At 37.0% G+C, this 27,177-nt stretch overlaps 1 protein-coding gene and 1 non-coding gene across 12 annotated transcripts in view; both read right to left on the reverse strand.

The window, feature by feature from the left end:
* The window catches only part of POLE2 (DNA polymerase epsilon 2, accessory subunit), a 41,708-nt gene that overhangs the window by 685 nt on the left and 13,846 nt on the right, over window positions 1-27,177 (reverse strand). For 2 of the 11 annotated variants that reach the window (XM_038544639.1, XM_038544640.1), the window contains exons 2-18: window positions 25,536-25,636; window positions 21,782-21,859; window positions 21,540-21,633; window positions 18,504-18,578; window positions 15,648-15,755; window positions 14,977-15,060; window positions 14,315-14,371; window positions 13,840-13,888; window positions 13,155-13,227; window positions 10,303-10,475; window positions 9,536-9,625; window positions 9,307-9,361; window positions 8,488-8,547; window positions 8,323-8,400; window positions 6,550-6,658; window positions 5,332-5,508; window positions 3,178-3,245 (exon numbers count right to left, since the gene is read on the reverse strand). In XM_038544639.1, coding sequence (XP_038400567.1) covers window positions 3,178-3,245; window positions 5,332-5,508; window positions 6,550-6,658; window positions 8,323-8,400; window positions 8,488-8,547; window positions 9,307-9,361; window positions 9,536-9,625; window positions 10,303-10,475; window positions 13,155-13,227; window positions 13,840-13,888; window positions 14,315-14,371; window positions 14,977-15,060; window positions 15,648-15,755; window positions 18,504-18,578; window positions 21,540-21,626 — 1,343 coding nt within the window. In that variant the 5' untranslated portion in view covers window positions 21,627-21,633; window positions 21,782-21,859; window positions 25,536-25,636. Of the gene's footprint in view, window positions 1-3,177; window positions 3,246-5,331; window positions 5,509-6,549; window positions 6,659-8,322; window positions 8,401-8,487; window positions 8,548-9,306; window positions 9,362-9,535; window positions 9,626-10,302; window positions 10,476-13,154; window positions 13,228-13,839; window positions 13,889-14,314; window positions 14,372-14,976; window positions 15,061-15,647; window positions 15,756-18,503; window positions 18,579-21,539; window positions 21,634-21,781; window positions 21,887-24,070; window positions 24,147-25,535; window positions 25,637-27,177 lie in introns of all 11 variants that reach the window. The other 9 variants (XM_038544632.1, XM_038544634.1, XM_038544633.1 and 6 more) reach the window with 9 other exon arrangements.
* Window positions 2,488-2,653, reverse strand: LOC119873104. The gene has a single exon (XR_005363935.1). It is a non-coding gene; the product is annotated as a U1 spliceosomal RNA (small nuclear RNA).

Consider the following 27,177-nt stretch of genomic DNA (forward strand, 5'->3'; position numbering starts at 1 on the left):
GTGACCTGAGCCCAAACCAAGAGTCAGATGCTCAGCCAACTGTGCAACCCAGGCACCCCTAAATAGGTACCCATTTAAACTGTTTGTTTTGCTATTATACAAACTACAATAAAAATACCTGTAGCTTTTATGCATAAGCCCAAGTTACTTGTAGGATAAATTCCTATAAGTGGAATTGCTGGCATATCCAGTCTAGGTCTTAAGAAATCCTGTCAAGTTGCCCACCATAAAGGTTTTTACCACATTTTATTCTGACCAACTATGTGTGAAAATGGGTATTTCTCCACTACATCACCAATACTGTGTTTTAAAATAAACAACTCTATGAGAGTCCCTGCTGAAACAGGGCTAGGCTTATCCACTATGTTTTTGTGATTAACACTACAATGTGATTTCACAAATAGTCTACCACAAGATTTCTTCTTTGGAGAAATTACACAGCAGTAGGACCAAACAATTCTAATAAATCTTGAAATTGTTTCCTATTCTCTCAAAAAGAAACTTAAACTTACATCAATCTGTTTGATCAAGCACTAAAAGATTCCTTCAATTATCACTACTAAATTATAGTTTGGAAATCATGTGAAGGCTTTTCAGCATCTGAGTCTATACAAGATAAAGGAATTTATCTTTTAATTTCAGCTATTCTTATAATTCCAGGTATTTCAACTCCATGAATGGTGAGCATCAACTCAGGTCAAGGGCTATACTAGAAGCTTTTAAGGAAGATGGGTACACACATGACTTCTAATATAATAATGTTGGGAACGATCATAAAATTCTGTAAAAAGTGCTTAGAACACAAACAATTGTGTATAGGAATCAGGCAATATTACCCGAAATGTAACTGAAGTGTCTTGTGTATCATAATTAATAAATCAGTTAATATCCTATTGTGGTTTACTTATTTATATCCCAGCTCATTTTATTTTATTTTTATTTTTTAAAGATTTTGTTTTTACATTTGACAGAGTAAGAGAACACAAGCAGGGGAAGCTGCAGAGGGAGTGGTAGAAGCAGGCTCCCTGCTGAGCAGGGAGCCCAATGCAGAGCTCAATCCCAAGACCCTGGGATCACGACCAGAGCTGAAGACAGATACTCAACCTACAGAGCCACCCAGGCACCCCGTATCCCAGCTCATTTTTTTAAAAGAATATAAAATGATTTGCAGAGACAGATGTAATGAAGATAAAAGTGAGGAAATTCAAGTAATGGGAAAATATAGTTCAGAAAATAAAGATGAAGCCAGGGTAATTCCTCTGCAGCTATAGAAGTGGGAGGCACATTTAGTTGTGCTTCCTAGCAGCTAGAGCAAAGGGAGTTTATTAGAGGATTCACAGTCTCCCTGAAGATAAAGAGTTGCTTGGGATAGATACAGAATCCTCTTGTCCTGAGACCTGCTAAAAGTTCCCAGTATTGGTTTTCCTAGCAGAGTAAGTTTCATATCAAATTGCAGTTCAGTAAGTCATTCTAAAGGTGGTTAAAATATGTTCCAGGCAGACAGCCCTCAGTAATCCTGGGGTCACAAAATCAAACACCCTCAGGGGCATCCAGGTGACAACAGGGAACTGTGAAACGAGATGAGTGCTTGCTCTTACCTAAGGGCCAAATCAATTTTGGTTTTATAGGATTCAGTGCGGGCTAGGTATAGTCCAACACTTTTGGGGCTTATAGAAAGGACTAGAATATCCGCAACCTTAATGAGGTTCTGGTCTGGTTATATTTATTCCAAAAACTAAGCAGTAAGTATAGAGTATAGTAAGAATCAAATATATGTCAAATGAGTGAATCCAAGATGAAAATTTACCATATCATAAAGTAAATGGACTTAAAATACTCCATGAGTATTGAGCAGCAAAAACAATGCGTAATTGTTTCTTCAAGAACTATCTATGGGCGCCTGGGTGACTCAGGCAGTTAAGTGTTCATGATCTCAGGGTTCTGGGATTGAGCTCCGAGTCCCGCTCCAGGCTCAGCCAGCAATCTGCCTGAGGGTTCTCCCTCTCCTTCCCTCTGCCCCTCCCACTGCATAAAGGTGTGCTTTCTCTCTTCTCTTTTAAATGAATCTTAAAAAAAAAAAAAATATATATATATCTCTCAAAGAAACTGTTATTCATGGTTTCAGGGTTAGGAAGCAAATGTATTTTTCCTTCTCAATTTTATACTTTAAGCATTATTTGAAATTTTCGTCATGTACTTGCATTCATTTTTATTTGAAGGAGTATGTTAATTACCAAAAAATAAAGACCACTGGGCTGTGTGTTCAAGATTAATTCTCTGACAAGAACCTGGAAGGCATTTATTTGGCCACTTGTTCTTATCTGAAGGTGGGAGCTTTTTCAAAATATAATTAAGAAATCATATGTTAGGATGCCTGAATCCAAGAGAAAGAGTGTCAATAATGCATATTCCTGGGCCCTACAACTAACTAGAGAGTCATCTGATATGTCTGGAATGAGATCCTGGAATTTAATATTACCCCCACCCCAGGGGAGAGCACAAACACAGACCCTCACTACCATAAATTATGCAGCTAGATTTCCCACATTTGGGGGAATCGCAGGGATCAGCATGTATGGAGTGCAATGGATAAGCCTTGCTCTGGGAAAACCCACTTTCATGACCATGGTATCTCCCCTGCCAGGGTAAGTGAGAAACTTAACATTTTTAACTAGTATCCTAGAGAATTCTGATGAGGGTGGTCTATAGATCACCCTTTGAAAACTGCTAATCCCCAGGTAATTATTCTTTTTTCCCAAGATAACACCCCAACCCCCCCCATCATCAGTACACTAACACCCTGCCCTGCCTGCACACACTTCTTTGCTACCAATTTAAGGCAGACTGCCTATCTTTTGAGAATTAAATACATGGAAGGTGGGGCTGACCTCTCAGAATAACAATGTTATCAGGAGTCAGCCTATAAAAGAACTAGCCCACTTCCATGGCTGGCCTGAGATAACCCTCAGAAAACACTTCTTAATCTTTTTTATCACAAATGTGCCATCAAATACATACAATTCTATATCCCACAGCATGACCAGAAGTTCAGCCTAGATCATTTCCAATGGACCACTACTGATATTTTTAAAAACCTCAACAAACCTACAGGGCACCTGATTTTCAGCCATACAACGCCAAAAGACAGGTCCTTGCTGTTTCTGGGGGTACACTTACCTATCTTCTACTGTCTTGTTGGATGGATAAAAAACTTTGAATGAAAATCCACTTCTTGGAAAAGAGCCCTTTGGGGAAAAAAATACCTGTAAGTGAATACTCAACTTTTATTTTTAAAATTCCTATTTTTAAGATCAAATCCCTTGGTCATGACTTAAAAATAAATGTATAAGGTGTGACTATAATGAGACGGATTTTTTTTCCTCATCTTTATAGAGAGAAAGTGTTACTATTAAGTGTCTCCACTTGAAGCAAAAGTCTTTCAAAGTTGACTAGACAGTCACACTAACAGATCTAACTGGAAATGCTTAAGAGTAGCTCTACTCAGTGTACGAATAAACAGTACTGTGCAATGCTACATATGCACGTAAGACACTTGAATATCATGTTCAAGAAAGATTTCCTTCCTGTCTCTCCAGTGAAAAGCTATGTTGATGGCCCTCTGAGGTGCCCCCAAAGCAACTGAGCAGTAGCCATGCAGTGGTCGGTCTACTACTAAACTCTAGGGCAGAGACGGTCTTTTCCTTTCAGTCTCTGTATCCCTGGCACTAATTCAATGTCTGGCCCATTGCAGGCATTCATCAGTGTAAGTAACAAGATGAGATGAAGAGGGGTGCCTGGGTGGCTCAGTCAGTTGGGCATCAGACTCTTGATTTTGGACTGGGCAGTGATCTCATGGGGGATTGGACCCTACATCAAGCTTCGTGCTCAGTGGGGAATCTGCTTGAAGATTCTCTCCCTCTGCCTCTTCCCCTCATCATGTTCTCTCTCTTCCTCTCTTTCAAATAAATAAATCTTAAAAAAAAAAAAAAAATGAAGGGATGAAACAATGTGAAAAGCAAGTTTTGGGCTTGCCCAAAAGGTGGTGCTTTACTAGCCCACAAAAAAGTAGAAAAATTCAGAAATAAGATGTTATCAAAAAAAGCATTAACTGTGAAACGCCCAAAGAGTTAAGTTTAAATAAAGAGGGTGCCTGGGTGACTCAGGCAGTTGAGCGCCTCATGCCTCATGCCTGGGCACTCATGCCTGGGTGACTCAGCAGTTGAGCGCCTGCCTTTGGCTCAGGGCGTGATCCTGGAGTCCCCAGATGGAGTCCCACATCCCTGCTTCTCTCTCTGCCTATGTCTCTGCCTCTCATGAGTAAATAAATAAAATCTTTTTAAAAAAATTTTAAATAAAGAAATGGCCTTATTATGAAAGAATATTGGAAAGTGAATAAAGATTCTAAAGAAATCAGGCCACACATTTCAAACCGTGAAACCAAATCCAGTGACTGTGCTCATTCTCTGAGCAGTTCTCAACCACAGAAAATTTTGTCCCCCAGGGGACATTCAGCAAATATCCTAAGACATTTTTGATTGTTACAACTGGGGGCTGCTACTGGAATCTAGTGGGTAGCCAAAGATGCTGCAAAACACCCTACAATGCACAGGATAGTGCACCATGACAAAAAATTATTTGGTTAAAAATGTCAATAATTCCACTGTTTAAAAACCCTGTCTTAGAGGAAGTTGAACAAAATAAATGAGTATCTGAGGAAAGCAGTAACCAGTAGTAAGTCATGATGTTTCTAGAAATGACCTAGATGAAACAAAAACAGTATTAAGGTCTAAAATACACAAGAATCAAGGAAGCATAGATTAAAAATCACTAATGAAGATATTTTGTTTCACATCAACAGTGCTTATGCAGTAATATTTCCTAAACTTGAAAAGGCAATCATACTTCTGTTTAAGAAATTGTGTCTTGGTAAGAATTTCCACATTCATTGGGTTTAGATTTCTAGAACTTGTATGAATTTCCAAAACTCAAAATCATTCCACAAAGGACATTAATATATTTAAAGAGAATGAAATAGAAATTCTGAAAGCAATTCCCAGAAAGGAATCCCAAGGCAGTTACTTTAAAGGGGAAAATACTTATTTGGATTTATGAGCTTTGGTGTATTTTTTTTTTTAAGTCACATTACTTTACAGTCACATGCTATCTTGAAAGTTGAAGAACTGTGTGTACCAAATTGATTCAATGTTTTATCAAATAGTATATTTTTATACAACAGTAATTTTACTAAATACATATATATATTAAATTTAAAGAAATAACACTCTAATCTTGACAAACTATGACTATATAATATATAAACTATATTCTTACAGGGTTTATGCAGAGGCATTCTGTATTGGTCAGAGTGAAAGGATCGTATTTGTCTGCGATGACAAGGAGATCAGGCACCGGGTACACTCTCAAAGCATAGTCATACGCCCAGTATACCGGGCTGACATAAAGGGGTAGAGGAGTCAGGTGTCCTTGGGATAAGATAGTCTTTACAAACTACAAAAGAATGATAGAAAACAACCTTCAGTTTATTTGTAAAAATTAAAATTGCTAACAAATCATTTAAATGAAATACCAAGTGCCAAAAGGATTCAGAAAATTTAAGAAACAATTAGGAGGACTTTGAATCACAGAGCTTTGGGAAACACTGATATGAAATGAAATAAGGGGCGCCTGGATGCCTCAGTTGGTCAAGTGTCTGCCTTCGGCTCAGGACATGATCTCAGGGTCTTGGGATCAAGCCCCTCGTCAGGCTCCCTGTCTGCTGCTGCTTCTCCCTCTACCCTCCCCACTGCTCACTCTCTTTCTCTCAAATAAATAAATACAATCTATAAAAAAAAAAAAAAAGGCAATAAAATGAACCATCCTGTACTTTAAGGAAAATCTGTAAGTTTTCATTTAGTATCATGTATCATAAAGCTACTCCCCTAAATGGTCATATTGGAACAATTGTACTTACAGCTGTATAATAAACTCAGTTACTAATTCTGTTCACCTAAAAATAATTCCATAGCTTGAGTAATGCCAAAAATAGATATGTAGCCTACATAAACTTTAAATATTAAAAATACTAAAAATGCTCTGTATGATCTACTTCCACATTTCCCAAGGTGGTACATGAATGTACATATAGCCAGGGATTGATAGGTTTATATCAGGGAACCTTGAAGCTACAAGATAAAGACTACACATCCTCCTAATGTGGACATATCATATAAAATAATGAATGTTAGGAACATAAATATTTTTTAAAATAAATATATATTTTGAAGTATAATATAAGATTTATGAGTTTTAAAAGCAAAATAGGAAGCTTCAAAGAAATTTCCTGTTCATTCTAGGTTTTCCCCTGCCCAATAGGGGATACTTCAGTGAGAAAGTTGAGAAACACTCAGTAACAAAAATTAACTTACTGACAAAAATATGTTCAAGTTATTTTGAACCATAAATATAAAAGGGCAAATTATCAAGTGGCTTAAAACATTTTTATATAATGCAACACTTAAGATAGTTTAATGAGGAAGACTCTTAACTTACATGATTAGGAATATCCAAATTGCTACTAGGAAAGCGGACACAGTTTCTGCACATTTTATTCACTAAGTCCTCACGAAAGACAATAATTTCTTGTGTGCAATACTGAATTCTGAAATGAAAACAGTAGCTGAATTTGACTTCCTCAGGAAAAAAATATGAGATAGTTTAAAAGGTTAAAATGTTTTACAATACAAAGCCATTCCCACTTCCCATTGTTTACCACAACAAAAATGCAGCTAGAGTCTATCCACTAATCCATTCATTTGACAGTAATTTATTGAGTTCCCCATATGTGTCTGGCACTGTTCTACGGATGAATGAACTAAACAAAAACACCCCACTCCTCATGCAGTTCATATTCTAAGGATAGGGTAGGGCAGTCAGAGAAAGTAAACAATAAACACAATAACTATGTAAGCAGACTGAGAGATGATTAAGTGTATGGGGAAAAGAAAAACAGGCTATTAGGAATCATTTGTGAGAAGAGAAGGGCCAGAAGCTAGAATATTAAATAGAGTAATCAAAACAGGTAGAGCTGATAATGGAGTCTGCCTTGAGCACAGACTTGAAGGAGGTAAGAGAGTTAGTCAAGCAGATATGCAGAGGAAGAACACCATGCAGGCAGAGAGCACAGGTACTGCAGAGGCCCCAAGATGGAGCATGTCTGGCATGTTAGAGGAACAGAAAAGAGACTGCAGTGACTGGAATGAATGAGAAAGAAAGATCAGACAGGGAATAGGAGGCTAGATCGTCCAGGGCCCTGACTACCACTGTAAGGCTGTGGGCTGTTACTGAATGGCACAAAGGGGATCTCATCTTTCAGAATCAGTAAGAAGGATGTGATATGCCTTTGTGTCAAAGGATTGCTCTGACACATCATTAAGACCAGACTACAGGGCAGCTCGGGTGGCTCAGCGGTTTAGCGCTGCCTTCAGCCCAAGGCCTGATCCTGGAGACCTAGAATCGAGTCCCACGTTGGGCTCCCTGTGTGGAGCCTGCTTCTCCCTCTGCCTGTGCCCTGCCTCTCTCTCTCTCTCTCTCTCTGTGTCTCTCATGAATAAATAAATAAAATCTTAAAAAAAAAAAAAAAAAAAGACCAGACTACAGAAGGAGGGCAGGGGTAGAAGCTTGAGACCATCTAGGAGGCTGTTACAGTAATCCCGACAAGAGAAGATGGTAGAGGGTCACAGAGGAGAGATTGTGAAAGGCAGCCAGATTCTGCATAAATTTTGAAGCCTTCCTTCAAATTTTTGAAGGACTTCCTGAAAAACAACATGTGAGAAAAACCCAAAAGTTTTTGATCTAAGTGACTGGAAGGATAAAGGTGGCATGAACTCTGACAAGGAAAGGTACAGAACAGGTTGGGAGCTGACAGGCAATACACAGATGGTACTGAAAGCCTTGGGAGTGGATAGGTCACCAAGGAGTGAATATGGGCACAAAAGAGAGGAGAACCAAGGACTAGTGTACAGCCTATGATGACAGTGAGCAGCACATGCAGTAAATGCATCATCTTTTCACTTTTCCATTGCAACTTTTCTTAAAGGATGTGTAATGATTCTCAATTTTTAAATCTCCACCTGGTTTTCAGCTTCTCAATTCATTATTAGTGAATTAAATAGTGTTAAAATATTTCTAAAGTTTTAAGAAACCTAAAATAGAAATTTTCTCTTTATATTTATCTCACAATCATCAAAGTTCAGATACAGTTTCAGAATCAAGTTAATTTTGAAATAAAAGGGAAAAAAGTGTAATACAAAATGGTAATATTACCTGCAAGGATTAGTAGTAAAAACTGAAAATGGTACTCTTTGTCTGAATTCATTAGTGATGCTTTCAGCAATTGGTGGCCTAAAAAAACAATTTATGTAGTACAGAATATATTTTATAATCATATAAAATTTTTTTTACTGTTAGAAAAATCTAAACAAAATTTACCTTGGTAAGATGGAACCAAATCCAGGATCCTCTGGTCCAGGTATAAATACAAAACGACTACTGTAGCAAAATTTAACATAATTCATTAAAAAAAAAATTATTGCAACACTATCCAATAGATTAAAAGCAAGTTACTGCCTTTAGTGAATTTTAAATATTGTTTTAAATTTTGTGCATTTTAATAAATTAATTACTACAAATCTCCAGATTAATATAGTCCAACAGCCCTTTCTACAGTGATGGAAATGTCTGTATCTGCACTGTTCAATTACTGGGTGCTTGAACTAGTGTGAGTGAATTTTAAATTATATTTAACTTTAAACAATTTAACTTTAAATTTAAAGAGACACATATGGCCAGTGAGTATCATGTTGCAAAGTGCAGCTCTAGATACTTAAGAGTAATGTCACCAAAAATTCAAAATATAGTTGAAAGTATTGCTCTTCCTTTTAATATTTTCACCATGAATCTCTAGTACAGTGTAACATACATTATCATGATGTGAGGATAATTTTATCTCTTAGCATACTAATTTTCTCAAAATTTTTTCCATTTATTTATTAATAATCATGGATAATAAACTTACAACTTATTTTTTATTTAAAAAAAACTGTTAAAAATACAGCAGTAGTTGGGGCACCTCAGTGGCTCAGTCAGTTAAGCGTCTGCCTTTGGCTCAGGTCATGATCCCAGGGTCCTGGGATGGAGCCCTCCTGCTTCTCCCTCTCCCTGCCATTCCCCCTTCTTATGCTCTTTCTCTCTGTTAAATAAATAAATAAAATATTTAAAAAATATATATATAGCAATAGAAATCATTACCTTTGGTGGATATTTGGATATTCACATATTATGTCTGCCAAAGTTTTTAAGGAATCTAAAATTTTAAAAAGATACACAATTTAATTTGCATATAATACAACCAAAAATCAAATTGTATTTGAATAGATACCACCCACATCTTTTGAACGAAATTAAAATATTATAGATCATTTCTTATCAGTTTAGTTTATATAAATGTAAAAACAATTATTTAATAGACCTTCAATACCTTTCAAAGCTTGAATCTGACTTTTTCCATATGGTGCAGATGAAAAATTACCACACATAATAAAGCAGGTTGGAGGTGCTGGTGAATAACCTAAAAATAAGAGAATAAAATGAATACCACCTTTTGAGTCTAGATATCAGATTAAAAGCCCTTTAACTATGAGGGTTTTTTAAGTAAGTCCTAGGTCCAACATTGGAGCTTGAACTCAGGACCCTGAGATTAAGAGTTGCATGCTCCACCAACTGAGCCTAACCATGAATTTTTAATAATAAAAACTTGCTAGTTTAATAACAACTCATTTTAATAACTATTATTTTTAAATAATAGTAGCAATGCTCCCCATTCATTGAGCATTTATTATAAACTAGGCCCTTCAATGGCTTGATTTTCATAAAATCCCAATAAACTGAGAGATTAAGTAACCTGCCCAAGGTCTCAGGCTGCAATTTCAGACTCCAAAACCCAAGATCTTATCTATTCTTATACTCTACTTAGGACTAATTCTTATTTCTTATGAATACACACACACACACACACAGATATACACACAGTCATTTTTCAAATGTAAAAATTTAAGTCTTTAAGATGGACTCATTTAAAATATTTCACTGCTAAAAAAACATTTACAAGAAAATAGACTACTCAAAAAAAAAAAAAAGAAAAAGAAAGAAAAGGGACTACTCAAAATGATACATTTTTTAACAATTTAGTTTTAAGACCTGATCCCTTGTACTGAGTTCAAAAGAGTAGAAAAGAATGGCACCCACCAGAAAACATGGTGTGAAGTTTTCTCAACACTTCTCCTTGGTCTAACCAAACATCAGATATAAACACAAACATGGCATCTTTATTCTCCTCTTCTAGTTGTTTTAGTTTTGCAGAAGTCTTCACAGATGTATTAGAAGGCCCTCCAAAAAAGTTCACATTTCCATAGTATGCTCTAGATAATTATGACATAATATTAGTTTCTATCCTAATTGGAGATGTTTTTCTTTCTCTTTTCTTTTCTTTTTTTTTTAAGATTTTATTTATTTATTCATGAGAGACACAGAGAGAGGCAGAGACACAGGCAGAGGGAGAAGCAGGCCCCATGCAAGGAGGCCCGATGTGGGACTCGATCCCCAGACCCAGGATCACACCCTGAGCCAAAGGCAGATGCTCAACCACTGAGCCACCCAGGCGTCCCTCTCTTTTCTTTTCTTAAAGATTTTATGTTTAAGCAGTCTCTACAGATCAAGAATCACATGCTCCACTGACCAAGCCAGCCAGGTGCCCCTTGTTGGAAATATTTTTCTAATAATTTTTCAAATTTAGCTTCTTTCTATCTAATGAGGTTATTTTCCCCCTCGGTATACATAGTACCATGAAAATACACTATTTGTAGCACGTAAAAAGCAAACAAGTTTATTTAAGTGTCCTAAAAAAAAGAAATACAAAAATAGTACATACTTAACAGGCTATATCTGTGTCTTTTAAAAATGACTAAAGCAAATATTCAAATGGATCAGGAATGTGGGTGGCTCAGTGGTTAAGCGTATGCTTTCAGCTGAGGGTGTGATCCTGGAGGGTACTAGATCGAATCCTGCAACAGGTTCCTTCTGCCTCTCTGCATCTCTCTCTCATGAATAAATAAATAAATCTTTAAAAAAAAATCACAATTTTCTATGTAGTTGAAAGTTGGAGAAATGGGTATTTGATTTAAACAATATCTAATAAAAGAGACTTTTAAACTAAAAAAAGGGACACCTGGGTGGCTCAGCAGTTGAGCATCTGCCTTCGGCTCAAGTCATAATCCCAGGGTCCTGAGATCAAGCCCCACACTGGGCTCCCTACTCAGCAGAAAGTCTGCTTCTTCTCCCTTCCCCTCTGCCTGCTTGTGTGCTCTCTCTGTAAAATAAATAAATAAAAGCTAAAATTAGAAAAGAAAAACAGCCCAAAAAATGTACTAACCATTTAATGGAACGATTCCACTTCTAGAAATTTATTCTAAGGGATTAAAGAGGTCTACAGAGACTAATCTACATCCCAGGATTGTGAAAATTTGGAGGTTACAAGCAAAGTATGCGTCCCTTTTTAATATTAAAAAAAAAAAGATACAGATCTGTGCATTCATGCTTAAAAGAAACTCTCTCCTTGGATGGATGGATGGATGGATGGATGGATGGATGGATATACATGTGGTTCCTAAGTAACATATGTACATATATAAACGCATCTCAGGTTATAGTCTTAAATCCTAAAAGAAACCTCATCTTGGTTGATTCTATTTTCTTTATTTTACAAAAGAGAAAACCAGGTTCAGGAGTGTTAAGTGATTTGCCTGTGGCCAGTTAGCAGGGGCAAGTGTCAGAGAGCCAGTGCCTGAGCTTCTTGCACTACTCCTGCTCTGCCTTCTATCAACCCCCTCATCTGGTGGCTGTGCATGAGGCTGACACAGAATGGTAATACTCATGGCCAGCTTCCTTGATTTTACCTCTCATTCTAGAGTAGTAATTTTGAAGCATATATGAAAATAAAATGCCCAAACAACAGCAATCTTTCTTTAAATAAATTCCAAAGAAAACCTGTGTTGTAAAAAGCCACAAACTGGCACTAAATGCACTCACTTAAAAGTGAGCTGGCTTGATGAGGTCTTGTGCTCTCCTGAGCATAACCAGCACTTTCCCGTGGACTGCTCCCAACAGGAAGAGAAGCTGCCCTTCCAGTCACTCCCTGCCAGCAAACATGGCCTTTCCACCCTGCGTTTATATAGGTACACTCGAACTCAAATCTTAATCCTTAAAATTCTTGAAATCTTCACTGTCATCATAAATAGAAGCTCAAGATTAGAAGGCAACCTTCATTCCCCCAGACATGGCAAACACAGCAACCACCTTAGGCAGCAACCAGCAGAGGCCTCGTAGGTAAGGAGCGAGGGTGCATGCCCCTGCCCTGCCCCAAGCAGCCAGTCCCTGCGGCAGAGTGGTAGCCAGGTGAGTAAGAATTCAGGTGCCCTGTTGCCAGATCTGGTTGTTTAAGGGAACTCAGAAATCTAGACTTGTATTATGAGAAATCTCCTAGTTTTTAAACATTGGGAACAAACTGTGTTTTAATACTTCCAAGGGAAAAAAAGAAGGGTCTATAAATTATATCTAACCCACAAGCCAGCAGCTACAACTTTTACACCATTATTTAGCCTCTGCTCAAATAACTGAGTGACAGGAACCTCTCTCCTCTCAGAAAAGGTCCTTTTGGAATAACTCTAATAGTTGATGCTTTTGCTTATATTAAAGAGCTTTATAATCTGCCTCCTATAACTTTTAATCATTAGTAGAAAACAAAAAAAAGGCTTTAAATTAACATGAAAATTATATTCCTCTAAGTGTTTTCCTATCTCTTACCTCAGGTGAACTTCCAATCATAGATAACTGATAGAGGAAGACTACAATCTTTCCCATAAAAAGCCAAGGTAAATGTGCTTTCAGTGGCATACACAGCCCAGTCTTCTAACTCACTATTACTCTTTGCATTGTGCACAAAGCCTGAGGCCTTATAATAACCAAGATATGACATCCTATCTTGCATTCATTAATGCCAGTATTACAAGATTCCCATAGAGCTGCAGTCAAACATTTTATACCTAGTAGTGCTTGAGGGTTCCGTGGGCGGAAATCCGAAGGCATTGACGTGAAACACCCGATCTTCAAACCAACCTGAAAAAGAGAAGTTAACAAATCACTTTCATTTGTCCAATTCTTCTTGTTTGAAAGAAAAGAAACTGTGGAACACAAAGTAGAAAGCTAAATTATTGTCTCATCCCCTGTCAACTAACACAGAAGCTGCCACTCCCACCGACCAACGTAAAAGCTTTAGATCCAAAAAGAATCTCAGTTTTATCTACAAAAAGTCATGAAATAGAAATAGATTCCAAAGTAAAACTTTTCACTTCTCAATTTCATGATGCATGTTAGAGTCAGGGAGAGATAAGGTACAGAGATTAGAAAATGTTTCATTTTATGATCCTATGTAAAATCTAGGGTTTTTTTCAACTTTATTAAGCTATAATTCACGTATCCTTATGCTTTACACTTTATAAAGTATGTAATTCAGTGGGTTTTAGTATATTCACAAGTTGTACAACCATCACCACTTATTTCAGAATATTTTATTCACCCCAAAAAGAAACTCCAGGCCCATTTAATGTTGTCAAAAGTATGTTCTTATAAGCAATGTTCTCAAATTATGTCAAGCTCATATATTTTAACCAATGTAAAAACAGTTTTATTGTAGAATGATGAGGACAGGAAAAAAGTATACTAACTTACCTTCTGCTAAAACAAAGCATGACTCTGTGTATAAGCCACTATGGAACTGGTACACAGCAGCTGAGGAAAATATTTCTATACTTGAGGTGGTGATAAAGTCAACAGACATTCTAAGCCCAAAGCCCTTCTAAATAATACATTCAAAGACTTCACACTTGAAACTGAAGAGATCATGGCTTAAAAAATTTTAGGTTTAATGTCCCATGTCTGATTCTAAGATGTAGCTTAGTAATAATGACAGTATAGATTATTCTTAGCATGCTCTAGACTTCCTCAGTGATTTCTTTGGCTTCTCTAAAGAAGGGAGAATTAAGTTTTTTTTTTGTCTCTGGCTACGATTATGTCTTGATTCCTACATCATCATCATCATATGTAAGTTACAAGGGGAACCCAAATAGGTTAACTTGAGAATGATATATAATCAATATCCCCAACTCATGCAACATAGATTTAAAAAAATAAAAATGAAGGATATAGCTTTACTAAGATCCAGTTGTACTGTGCCTGTAGGATCTTCCAGAAAAAATTTTCCCTAAAAAAAGTGAAAAGAAGTCAGTCTGTATTTGTGTAAAAATGAATACTAGAACGAAATCATTAAAATACAACTCTGACAACAGAATATAGTATATTACAGTGGGTTTTTTTTTAAACGAGGAATTCCTAGTCCAGGCCTTTCCATTTGCTAGTCTGGTCGCCTCAGATGAATCACTTGATTAAGACTGAGACTCTTTATCGGTACACAGAGAATGACTACTGCAAATGAAAAGATGGCAAGACAGATGCTCATGGGCTGCCACAGGGCCTCACCAGGTGCCTCCGCCTCAAGAGTCTTCAGTGTCTCTGACAGAGCAGGATGTGGTCTGCAGACTTGCTGGTTCAGAACCTCAGAACTCTCAGTTCAACCAGACACCACTGGGCTAATTTCAGGCCATGCAGACTGGTGGCCTGTATGAAACACTCCTTCCCAACATCTCCTCAGGAAACTGAATGCAGAGGCAAAAGTTACTTGCCAATTGAGGCAGGAGCCTTCCCTGGAGAACATGGCCCTGGATCCTCTGCAGGATTGCTAGAGTAACTGCCATTTCATCAGTCTGAAGGCTGAAAACAACAGTCTGAAGCTTATTAAGTTTAACTTACCTCTTTTAACTGGGTTATCATTCCAAGAACAATCACATCTCCAATTTTGGCTGTACTGCCCAGGAGGGTTTCTATTGTTTTAAGCTTAAAATAAGATAAAATAAATTCTTAAAGACTGAAAACACATTTTTTGAAGAAACTAATCTTTTTATGAATAAGTAAATTTTGAGTGTGAATTTTCTACTTTATAGTAGAAAATCAAATCGAACTCAGGAAATGTAATTTATCCTATAAGAAGCTAAAGTACTAACTCAGGCTCTTAGCAATGACTGTAGTCTCATACCATATTACAGCAGGTTCCCCCTTATCCACAGTTTCATGTTTCATGATTTCAGTAATCCTGTCAACCGCAGCCCAGAAACAGACAGTCCTCCTGAGGAATCGTCAGAAGGTCAACAGTAGTCTAAAGTTATATCATAATGTTTACATCATTCACCTCACTTCATCGCATCACGAAGGCATTTTATCATCTCAGTTCATCATAAGAAGGGTGAGCACAATATATTAAGATATTTTGACAGAGACTACATTCACATAATTTTTATTACAGTTTATTGTAAATAATTGTTCTATTTTATTACTAATTACTGTTGTGACTCTCTTACTGTGACTAATTTATAAATTAAGCTTTATCGCAGGTATGTATGTGTAGGAAAAAACATGACACATACAGGTTTTGGTACTATCTGTGGTTTGAGGCATCCACTGGGGGTCTTGGAACATATTCCCCATGGACAGAGAGTGACTGCTGTGTTCTGAATAATGATAAGTGCATTTACCTTTAAAATACAAAAAAGAATATAAATTTTATTTATTTGGTCAGTATATGTTAATACACACATATATAATTTATAATCATACAGTTTTTGTTGTATTTGCAAAGATTAAGCCATATTATTGTATTATTATACAACTTAATTTTTAAAATTTAATGTCTTAGAAATCATTCCATTTAACTATGAATAGATATACTTCATTCTTTTCAATGAATGGAGATTACCTATTTTTTTTATATATATATATAAATATATGTGTTATATATATATATATATATACAATAATTTATTTTACCAAATTCCTATTAAAGGACACTTAAGTTGCTCCCAGTTTTCTGATAGTAAAACCAGTGCTTAATATTTCTTGCACCTCTCTTGGCCCACTGCATGGGTAGAACTGTTGGACAAATTTCTACAAATTCCAGAAACAGAACTGCTAAATAAAAAGGCATATAATTCTTCATTTTTATAGTAATTACCAAGTGAAACTTTTTTATCTATACCATCTTATGTTTCTTATTACAAATAATGCCTGTTTACTATAAAAATTTTTAATATAAAATAAAGTCATATATAATTGCATCAACCCATAGTAATCACTAACATTTGATATTAGATTTCCTCTTAAAAAACATGAACCTAACATCAAAAGGGGTAGTACAATGTACATGTAAAATAATTTTAAAAAATGAAATAATTAGGGATAAATCTGAAGAAAACAAAAGATATGCAACACCTGTATCCTAAAAACTGGGTTAAACAGATTTCTTAGAAACAAAACCAAAAATATGATCCATAAAAGCAAAAAATTAAGTTGGACTTTTAACAAAATTATGACTTAGGTTCTCTTCTTATTGAGAGAATAAAAGGACAACTGGGGTGCCTGGATGGTGTAGTCAGTTAATCATTCAATTCTTGGTTTCAGCTCAGGTCCTCATCTCGGGGTTGTGGGATCGAGCCCCATATCTGGCTCCACACTAAGCATGGAGTCTGCTTGGGATTCTCTTCCTCTGCCCCACCAACTCTCACTCTAAAATAAATAAATAAATCTTTCCTTTTTTAGTTTTAAGACTTTACCTATTTATTCATGAGAGACGCACAGAGAGAGACAGAGACACAGGCAGAGGAAGAAGTAGGCTCCATGCAGGAAGGCCGATGTGGGACTTGATCCCGGGACTCCAGGATCATGCCCTGAGCCAAAGGCAGACGCTCAACCGCTGAGCCACCCAGGCATCCCAAAATAAATCTTTTAAAAGAGAGAATAAAAGGACAACTTATAGACTGGGAAAAATATTGCAATTTACATTAAACAAATGAATAATTTACATTAAATAAGTAAGCAAAGCAGGAATACAAAGCTGTAACAAGTATTCCTGAGGACACAATTTTTGCAGTCAATAAAGGGAAATTACCATGTAGGTACCATACATAGCAGTTTAAATAGGTAAAGTTACCAACAGGAATACAGAATTAAAACAGCTTGGAAAGATTGAAAAGAACATAAATTACATAGATAAGTCTTAAAGTTACTAAAGTCTGGCAAAAAAAGAGAGGAGAAAGAATGCTTCTGTGCGCATCTGAGTTGCCATAGGAAACCTAATATACATAAGAAAACATATAGATGGTCTTTGGTCAGGAAATAGAATGCCAATCTTCTCTAATAAAAATTAAAAGCAGAAACTATAAATGTTTTCTCATTATGGTGCTACCACCCAACAGTGTTACTGTTTTAGTATTTACCAGACTACTCATCATCATGACTTCTCATCTTCTGCGGCAGAGAATGTAACCTTACAAGAGGCTAGGCCTCTTCTGAACCTGTATGGAACCTCAGAGAAATGGCAGGGTCTAGAAGTAGCAGAAGACGTCCCCCAGCGGGGCTGTGTATGCTGAGAAGAACAAAGCCACAGACAGGCTGATAGTGACTAGGTGCATTGTGTGAACAAAAGTGAACAAAGGGTATAAGAATATAAAAGTGGAAGGAGTACAGGTGACAGAAAACATTCTTCTCACCTCTTCCCCAGGCCCCAACAACCCTGTGGCCTGTCTGTGCTGTCTCATTTATCCTGTAAATGTTTTCCTTAGTGCCTCAATAAACTTTTTACTTCAGTGGACAGAGCACACTTTAGCTGAGTAAGTGTGTGGTGGTCACTAGAGGAGGCCTGGAACAAGGACTAGGATTTTGGAGTGTGAGTGAGGGGAGGACACTGCCTTTCTGATAGCTGATCAGAAAGCCAATGTCATACCCAGCAAATAGACCAAGAGGACTAGAGATCTGTGTTGATGGCCAGAAACTGTCAGGGGGCTACCATAGTCTCAGGGCCTGTCCCAAAGATGGAATCTCTCTTTTTTTAAAAAAAGATTTTATTTATTTATTCATGAGACAGAGAGAGAGAGGCAAAGACACAGGCAAAGGGAAAAGCAGGCTCCACGCAGGGAGCCTGATGTGGGACTTGATCCCGGGTCTCCAGGATCACACCCTGGGCCCAAGGCAGGCACCAAACCACTGAGCCACCCAGGGATCTCAGATGGAATCTCTTTTAGAGATTTACAGGACCCAGGACACAGGGCATCAACTTTATCAACAGGGAGCATGAACAGGTCAATTAGCCAGTTAAACAGCTTTCAGTGATTCATTTTCACTTAAATTTCAATAAATTAGAATTAAGCAATAAATATTTAACTTGTATTCTTACACCCCCTAAATAACTTAACCTAGTTATTAACATTAACATTAACCTATGTTCTAACCTGGAATTTGCTTCCGGTTTCATCAGGGTGAGAACCTATTACTGGAGGAGTAAATAATTCATGTCTGTGGGTCCTCTATAAAAAAAAAAAAAAGAGTCACATGAATTACTGAATCAGACATCTTAAACTAAAATTCATTACAATAAAATTTAAAAATTCATTGAAGTACTCTGACAAAACACCTTTAAACTAATGTTACTATTGCCTATTCTCAACAAATTTGAAAGCCGACATATCTTAATATACAAATATATAAATTCTAGGCAAAAATGTAATTCTGAAAATAAAAAAAATATTTAAAAGAATTTTTTTAAAGAGAAAGCTCTTGTGTAGCTGACAGCAGTGCAGTCTCGGTTGAGGATATGAAGACTACAAACCAAGTATCATCCTCAGAGCACAGGGGTTTATGAGAGACAAAAGTCAAGGGCCACCATACAACAAAGCACCCCAGAGATAAGGGGGTATTTAATGAGATCCTAAACACAATAAATAAGACTTTGCTAGTAAGAAACCAAAAGAGACTGAGACAAGACTTTTCAGGGAGAGGGAGAGATGTGTCACAAGAGAGTTATGAGAGTAAGAGTATTTGGGAAGTGATGGGAAGTTTAGTATAGTTGGCTCATGAGGTGTACAAAGCAGAATGTTATACAAAGTAAGAGATTAGCTGGAGCCTCTGTTTGGGGAACCATCTCCCTCGTCTCACTGTGGTCTATAGTTTAGGCAGGGCTGTTGTCCTTTCCCCCTTCTATAGAAGACCACTAAGGCTAAGTGAATCAAAGTATTCCACCCTTAACCAGTGAATGGTTCAGGGTTGAGCAAGTGCCCCAAGCTAAGAGCTGCTAAGAGGCTGTTGCTAGGAGCACTGGAAGAGTGGAATTCTCTTTCCAGGTGCTGTTGAGGCTACAGGGGCCTCTGTCATCTCATAAAGAGAACTTGTTTGAGAGTAAAATCAATTTTTAAAAATTGCTAGGAGATGGAAAGAGGAAGAAGCCTCATGACTTGTGATATCCTGGAACCAGCCATGCTTGAAACTGGTGGACTCCTAGACCTTTCCACAAACCAATAAATGTCTCTGTTTTAGTCAGTCTGAATTTCTGTAATCTCCAGTAAAAGAGCCCTGACAATATAGACTTTGTATGCCAAGCCAGGAAATTTATCTTCCAGGCAATGGAAAGCAGATATTGAAGTAGAATAATAATAAAATCAGATCTGCTTTCAGGGAGATAACTGCAATAAAAATGTGAATGGACTAAAATTCAACCCTTTTATTTCACAGAGAAGAATAAATGAGGCAAAAAAAAATTTTAAATGAGGCTCAGAAGGGTTAAGTGACACACCCAAAATAATATAATAGACTTTAAAATGTAATTTATTTTTAAGGGGCACCTGGGTGGCTCAGTCCATCAAGCACGTGTGACTCTTGATTTCAGCTCAGAGTTGTGAGATCAAGCCCTAAGTCAGGCTCTGCCTTCAGCACAGAGTCTACTTGTCTCCCTCCTCCTACTCCTCCCTCCATGTTCTCTCTCTCTCTCTCAAATAAACAGATTTTTTTAAAAGATTTTTATTTATTTATTAATGAGAGACACACAGAGAGAGAGAGGCAGAGACACAGGCAAAGAGAGAAGCAGGCTCCATGCAGGGAGCCCAACGTGGGACTCGATCCTGGGTCTCCGTGATCACACCCTGGGCTGAAGGCGGCGCTAAACCACTGAGCCACCAGGGCTGCCCAAACATTTCCTTTTTGTTAACATATTATTCTACTGTCCTCCTCACTCAGACTCAAAACCATAATCATCCATTAGTCTTCATGCTCTCCCATCTCCTTCATATCCACTCAGTCACCATGAATGATGGCTCCCACTGCTCCAGTGTGGTCCCATCTATAACCCTTGCCACTTCCTTCTCCCTCAGCTGTCACTTCTGTCAGGACTAACACTAGAATCCCCTAAGTGTTCTCTCACATTCATAACTCTTCCCCAAATCTGCTGGTAGAGAAGTGCTCACAAAATCCAGCTGTGATTGAAGCTCCCTGGTATTCTAAGGCTCCTTATACCAAGAAACTAGAATCCCAACTACCAAGAATATCATCCAAGGCTCCCATGATCTGGCTCCCACTTGCCTTTCCAAACCCATCCCTTGCCATTCCTTCTCATGAGCCTTCCTCTACACACAAAATGAACCAACTGCTCATCTTTTCCTCCAGAGTTCATTCTTTCCCTTGGCTGTGTCTTTGTTCAACACTGTTACCACCACCTTTTCCCCATTTCCACAAGATCAAATCAAGCAAGGCCCATCTCAAGGCTTTCCCAATTTTCCCAATGAATACATTCTGTTTGTATCTCTTTTACAGCACATATAAAATTCTACTTTATATTTTGTTTGTGCAAATGTCCTTAACTTCAAAGATTGTAAGCTGCCAGAAGCCAGTTTAGTATAGTAGACAAAGGCTGGGCTCAAGTCAGACACACTGGATTCAAACCCTGTGTACATTTACAGTATGTGATCTTTGGTCAAGTTCCTAAACTTATATAGGTCTCAGTTCCTCATCTGTAAAATGAGGATAGTAGTGGAGCATCTGGGTGGCTCAGTCAGTTAAGCATCTACCTTCAGCTCAAGTTATGATCTCAGGGTCCTGGAATCAAGCCCTGCTTCTTCCTCTCCCTCTATCCACCAACCCCAGTTTGTGCTTGCTCTTGCTCTCTCTCAAATAAATAAATTAAAAAAAAAAAATGATGGAAAAAGTGAGGATAATAGCATTTATACATACACTGATATTGTAATGATTAAATGAGGTAATGTCCATACACGCTAAACAGAGTACTCAGTATACTCAAAGCAGGCAATAAATGTTAGCTGCTATTTTTAATCATTACAATTGTTTTCATTTCTGTTTCCCTCCATATGGTCTCAAACATAGACAGCCCAATGAGAGTCTACTGAATGACAAAAACTGGACTAGAAAATCCCATTCTTTAATTAACCCTGAGTCTCATCTAAGTTTAAACAGTCTCATTCCCTTCTCCCTGCTCAGCTTACCTGGTGTAAAATGGTATATCGTTCAAGAAACAGCTCTGCTTTATCCCTTGCTGTTCCAAATAAATTTGGTGCAGGGTGGTTGGTCATTAATAGACTAAAAAAAAAAAAAAAAAAAAAAAAGGAATGCCTATTTATAACTATCTCAATACATAAAGGTAGGCCAAAAATGAATCATGGCTATATGCCTTCTGAAAGAAATGTACATCTGAAATTAGCTTAAAATCAATAGATGGTATACTTACGGAAGAAATTTTTTTCTTTCTGAACTGTACACAAAGCGTGGAATATCAAATGCTCCTATGATATTGAAAATATGTTCTCTGAAAAACAGCCCACAAAACACAGACCTGATTTACTGAAACATAAGAATTTTAGGTGAGCACAAAAATTTGTATTATAATCTTATGGTATATAAATGTACTTTCCACGGGTCGTATACATAATTTCTTAGAGTGTCTTAATCTGGGGGTAAAATATTCCTCTCAGAGACAAGAAAGCATTGCCAGTACTGTCAAACAAAAATCATCATCATCATCATCAAGTTAACTTCTAATTAAGGATGTCATCTGTTGAAAAAGAACATATATGTATAAAAAATTATATCCTGAAAGAAATCTCTCCCCATGGGTACTACTTTTATGAGCTGTAATATTATTAAAGAATATGATTCATTTCCAACAATTTTTTAATCCAAAATATTATACGAAAGTGTCCCAGGAACCAGGTATAAAATAGAAAAAGAACTCCCAAAATACTGGCCATATTCTTGATACTTACAGTGTTAGAGGAAGAAATTCAACAAAATAACTTACTTTTAAACACTATTAATAACATATTCATGTTTGAATGAAGTTTTTAAAAAATTTACAGCACTACTGCATAAATATTGCAAGCTAGAAAATCTTCTCTAAAATTTTATCTGTTTATCTCCCAAATTGAATATGGTAAAAATGTTCTTGCTACCCTTGTGGTAGCACCTATTATAGAGTAGCAGAGAACCAGTAGATTTGAAGAAAACCTGGATTCCAAGTACGGTTCCACCATTTTCTAGTGGATCAATCTTGACAGGTTATTGGACTTGTCATGCCACTTCTTCATCTATAAAAATGAAAGCCTCTCTTATGCCATAATATAATAATTTTCTGACAATTGAAGTTGCAAAGACTGTTTACCATTCAGTCTCCCTGGACCTCTGCATTGGCTAACTGTGGCATAGAAAGAAATAGTTAACATTAATCCCTACTTTATGATTATTATCCTTACACTTCCATACAATCATTTGAATTTCTATTGATGGCTTTAGGGATATGTCATTGTACCCTAGTATCTTAAATAGTGTGTTTGCAAAGTTAAAATTAAAATTTTCTTCAATTTTCCTATTTACTCAGCAGCTATCATATGGCAATGACCCCTATCAGTGATCCCCATTGCCCCCGAAGAGGAAAAAAACTACTAAAGTTAATACTTTCTGTCCATTTTCCTTGTTGTCTTCCTCCCAGTTAAACTTTGTGACTTTTGGGACGCCTGAGTGGCTCAGTGGTTGAGCGTCTGCCTTCAGCTCAGGGCCTGATCCTGGAATCTGAGATCAAGTCCCACATCAGGTTCCCTGCAGGGAGCCTGCTTCTCCCTCTGCCTGTGTCTCTACCTCTCTCTCACTCTGTGTCTCTCATGAATAAATAAATAAATCTTTAAAAAAATATAAAAATAAAAATAAAATAAACTTTGTGAATTTGGAAAGAAGTATCATATTCAAAAGAGGAAAGGAAAGAGGGACACTTGGAAATAAAACCCAGAAAAATTATTGCCATATAAATTTCTAAGTTCCCATAGTTTAAGTTAGTGGAAAGAATCATAAAGGTTCTACCCTCTTTGCCATTCACCATGTGACTCAAAGTAAGTACTGAACTTCTATGGACACCACACTTTCCTAAGAGCAAAAGCAAAATATATTTCTGAATATTCAATTCAATTTATTGGCAGCATACAAAATATAAAGTCATATCCAGTGGGTAGTGGCAGAAGGTAGTAATGGTATAAACAACACTGTAATCTCAAATCCCCAGGAAAAAATAGTAAAGATGAGCCACTGAATAATGAGGTTTATAATGTATTAATATTATATAATAAGAAACACTAAAAAATAACCACTGTAAAAATACTGACCATTAAATATTTCCCCAAGAAAATCACTTAAAATAAGCACTTAATAGGGACGCCTAGGTGTCTCAGTGGGTGAGTGTCTGCCTTTGGTTCAGGTCGTGATCCTGGGATCCTGGGATGGAGTCCTACATCAGACTCCCCACATGGAGCCTGCTTCTCCCTCTGCCTATGTCTCTGCCTCTCTCTGTGTGTCAAGGAAGGAAGGAAGGGAGGGAGGGAGGGAGGAAGGAAGGAAAGGAAGGAAGGAAAGAAAAGAAAGAGAAGAAAAGAGAAGAGAAGAGAAGAAAAAAGAAAAGAGAAAAGAAAAGAAAGAAGGAAGGAAAAAACTTAATGTCTCCAACAGAGGAGAAAAATTCATTTTATCCACATACATAGTTTCATCTACCAACTGACTGCATTCCTGGACTGCCGCTTCCACTACAGATCGTTCGATCATGTTTGATGACACTGAAAAGAGAATTTCAAAGTTCAATTTTAGAAACAGGCATAAAAATCACTTATTTCCACAGATAGCTTTTTTCCTAAAAATAATCTGTAAATACTAACTCTGAGATTCTCATTATATAGTTTTTAGGACCAAAAAAGGGTTGGGCCAGAACAATAACAAAAGCCATATCTCAAAAACCTTAATCTTCTACACTCAAATACTCTTGTAATATCTTAATACACAGCCAAATGGCTTACATTTCTAAATATTGTTTAATAATATAAATTCAGTTATATAAACGCTTCTGTAAACTCCTAGGTTTAAGAAGCTTACATTAGTATAACTTTCTATCATAAATGCTATGTTTCCATAGGCATGATAGTAACAGATATAACAGCTACCACTTCTTAAGCCCTTAGTAAATGTGTGACACTATGCTCAATACTTCACAAGCATTATTCCATTAGATTAGATGTCCTTACAGATAGATTGTTATTCATATGATAATATCTTAAGGGTGCTACTTTGAGAGACTGAATAAATTGCCCCCAAGAAAACAGCTGCAAAGTATAAATGGCAACACAAACCCAAGCCTGATTCCAGAGTGGGCACCCTTGAATACTTTATGTTCTCAGGCAGAACACCATGTGCCATCTTAAATGAATATATACTACTTTTCCACAATTCATGATTTTCCAAATTTTCAACTATAAAGCAATTTTTAAAAGCAAAGGTATATTTAAAATTCTGCCTTTAGAATAAAAAATGAAACGTAATGGTAATTTCTCCTGTATCATAGAACATGTTTCCTACATAATTGAAGAAACTAGCATCGATACAACACCTGAGAGCAAGCCACACCTGCTTCTATCTTTCAGTGTTCTAGAAACACTGGCCATCTGTACTTAGAAGAACTAGAAGAAGAACATTTCTCTTTTGTGGCCCATGTTTGCAGTAAAAGTTTAAATATTTAACCAAAAGATCCCCTCAAGAAAGGCTGGAGCCAGAAGGGAGAATTGGCCCTGCTCATTTACTCATTTCCCCCACCCCCCAAACTTTCAGGAGTACAGAACCCAAGTAAGACAAAGTAGTAGGCATGCTGAGAGACAAAAGTGACCATAAGGAACAGATGAAAATCAGAAGTCAAGTGCAGGATAGCTGGCAATGAGAGCTCCATGAGGGGGAAAAACTTTAAGAGTCTCTGGAGAACATCCCAAAGTTCTAACAGAAGCAGAGATTACCCGTTGGGAAGAAGTGCAACCATGAGTATGTCTCATAACGCTGGAATATCTCAATATGGAACTTCCACTTAAATCTATAAATCTAACTGAGGATGTAGAACAGGTTTTTTTTGTTTTTCTTTCTGAGGATGTAGAACAGTTTAAGAGCTATCAGAAAATGTTACTTACAGGGTTGCTTTTCAACTGCATCGATGATTTTTTCCAGTGCATCCTCAAGCTCTACTTCACTGATAGACTCAAGAGCTTCTGTCAGGTACTTAATGGCTTCACTGGGATGGAAAGAATAGGTGAGGCAGGTCATCGGTAACTGAGGCTCAAAGTTTAATGCCCCAAACTGGCACTCATCAATTTGGCATTAAAATTAGGATCTATTCCCTCTTCACTGTAAGCAGTGCTCACCCCTCCTGCCCTTTCTGAACAAATTCTTCTTTCTATTCTCTGCCAACATAACCATTCTTAAAGCCCCCCAAATCACATCTTTCTTTTAGGAAGCCTTCCTTGACCAGCCCTACCTGCTGCAACCTTCTCTTCCTTCTGGATTATTAAAATGCCTATACACCTCAGATCTGATACATCACAATAGCCTTTTACCATTTATCACCTTACATTTAAGTCATGACTTCATCTGCTTCAATGTGCTGAAGATAATGAATATTTAAGTATATATTTATTGATTTGACAATGCATTTGCTTAAAGTAAACTTTAGTAATTTCATTGTTTTCAATTTTAAAATCAGAAAATTAGACTAGGAAAAATTATGACATATGGATATAGTCACAGAAGCAACACTCACTGAAACCACAAGAATCCCCCTGCTCCAAAAGAACTCAATAAAGCTGAACTTAAAAAAAAAAAAAAAAAAAAAAATCTGGCCACATGCAGAAGAATGAAACCAGACCATTTCCTCACACCTTACACAAAAATAGACTCAAAATGGATGAAAGACCTAAATGTGAGACAAGAATCCATCAAAATCCTAGAGGAGAGCACAGGCTGCAACCTCTTTGATCTTGGTTGCAGCAATTTCTTGCTAGACACATCTCCAAAGGCAAGGGAAACAAAGGCAAAAATGAACTATTAAGACTTCATCAAGATAAAAAGCTTTTGCACAGCAAAGGAAACAGTCAACAAAACCAAAAGGCAACCTACAGAATAGGACAAGATATTTGCAAATGACACATCAGCTAAAGGGGTAATATTCAAAATCTATACAGAACTTATCAAACTCAACACCTAAAGAACAAACAATCCAATCGAGAAATGGGCAGAAGACACGAACAGACATTTCTCCAAAGAAGACATACAAATGGCCAACAGACACATGAAAAAATGCTCAACATCATTCAGCATTAGGGAAATACAAATCAAAATCACAATGAGATACCACCTCATACCAGTCAGAATGACTAAAATTAACAAGTCAGTAAATGACAGATGATGGAGAGGATGCAGGGAAAGGTACACTCTCTCACACTGTTGCTGGGAATGCAAGCTGTTGCATCCACTCTGGAAAACAGTATGGAGTTTCCTTAGAAAGTTGAAAATAGAGCTACCCTATGACCCAGCAATTGCACTACTGGGTATTTACCCCAAAGATACAAATCTAGTGATCCGAAGGGAAATCAGCACCCCAATGTTTATAGCAGCAATGTCCACAATAGCCAACTATGGAAAAGAGCCCAGATGACCATCAACAGATGAATGAATAAAGATGTGGTATGTACATACAATGGGCTACTACTCAGCCAACAAAAAAAAAGAAAAAAGAAATCTTGCCATTTACAATGACATGGATGGAACTAGAGAATA

Source organism: Canis lupus, chromosome 8 (genome assembly GCF_011100685.1).
Source record: "Canis lupus familiaris isolate Mischka breed German Shepherd chromosome 8, alternate assembly UU_Cfam_GSD_1.0, whole genome shotgun sequence".
In the NCBI taxonomy this organism is placed as follows: Eukaryota; Metazoa; Chordata; class Mammalia; order Carnivora; family Canidae; genus Canis; species Canis lupus.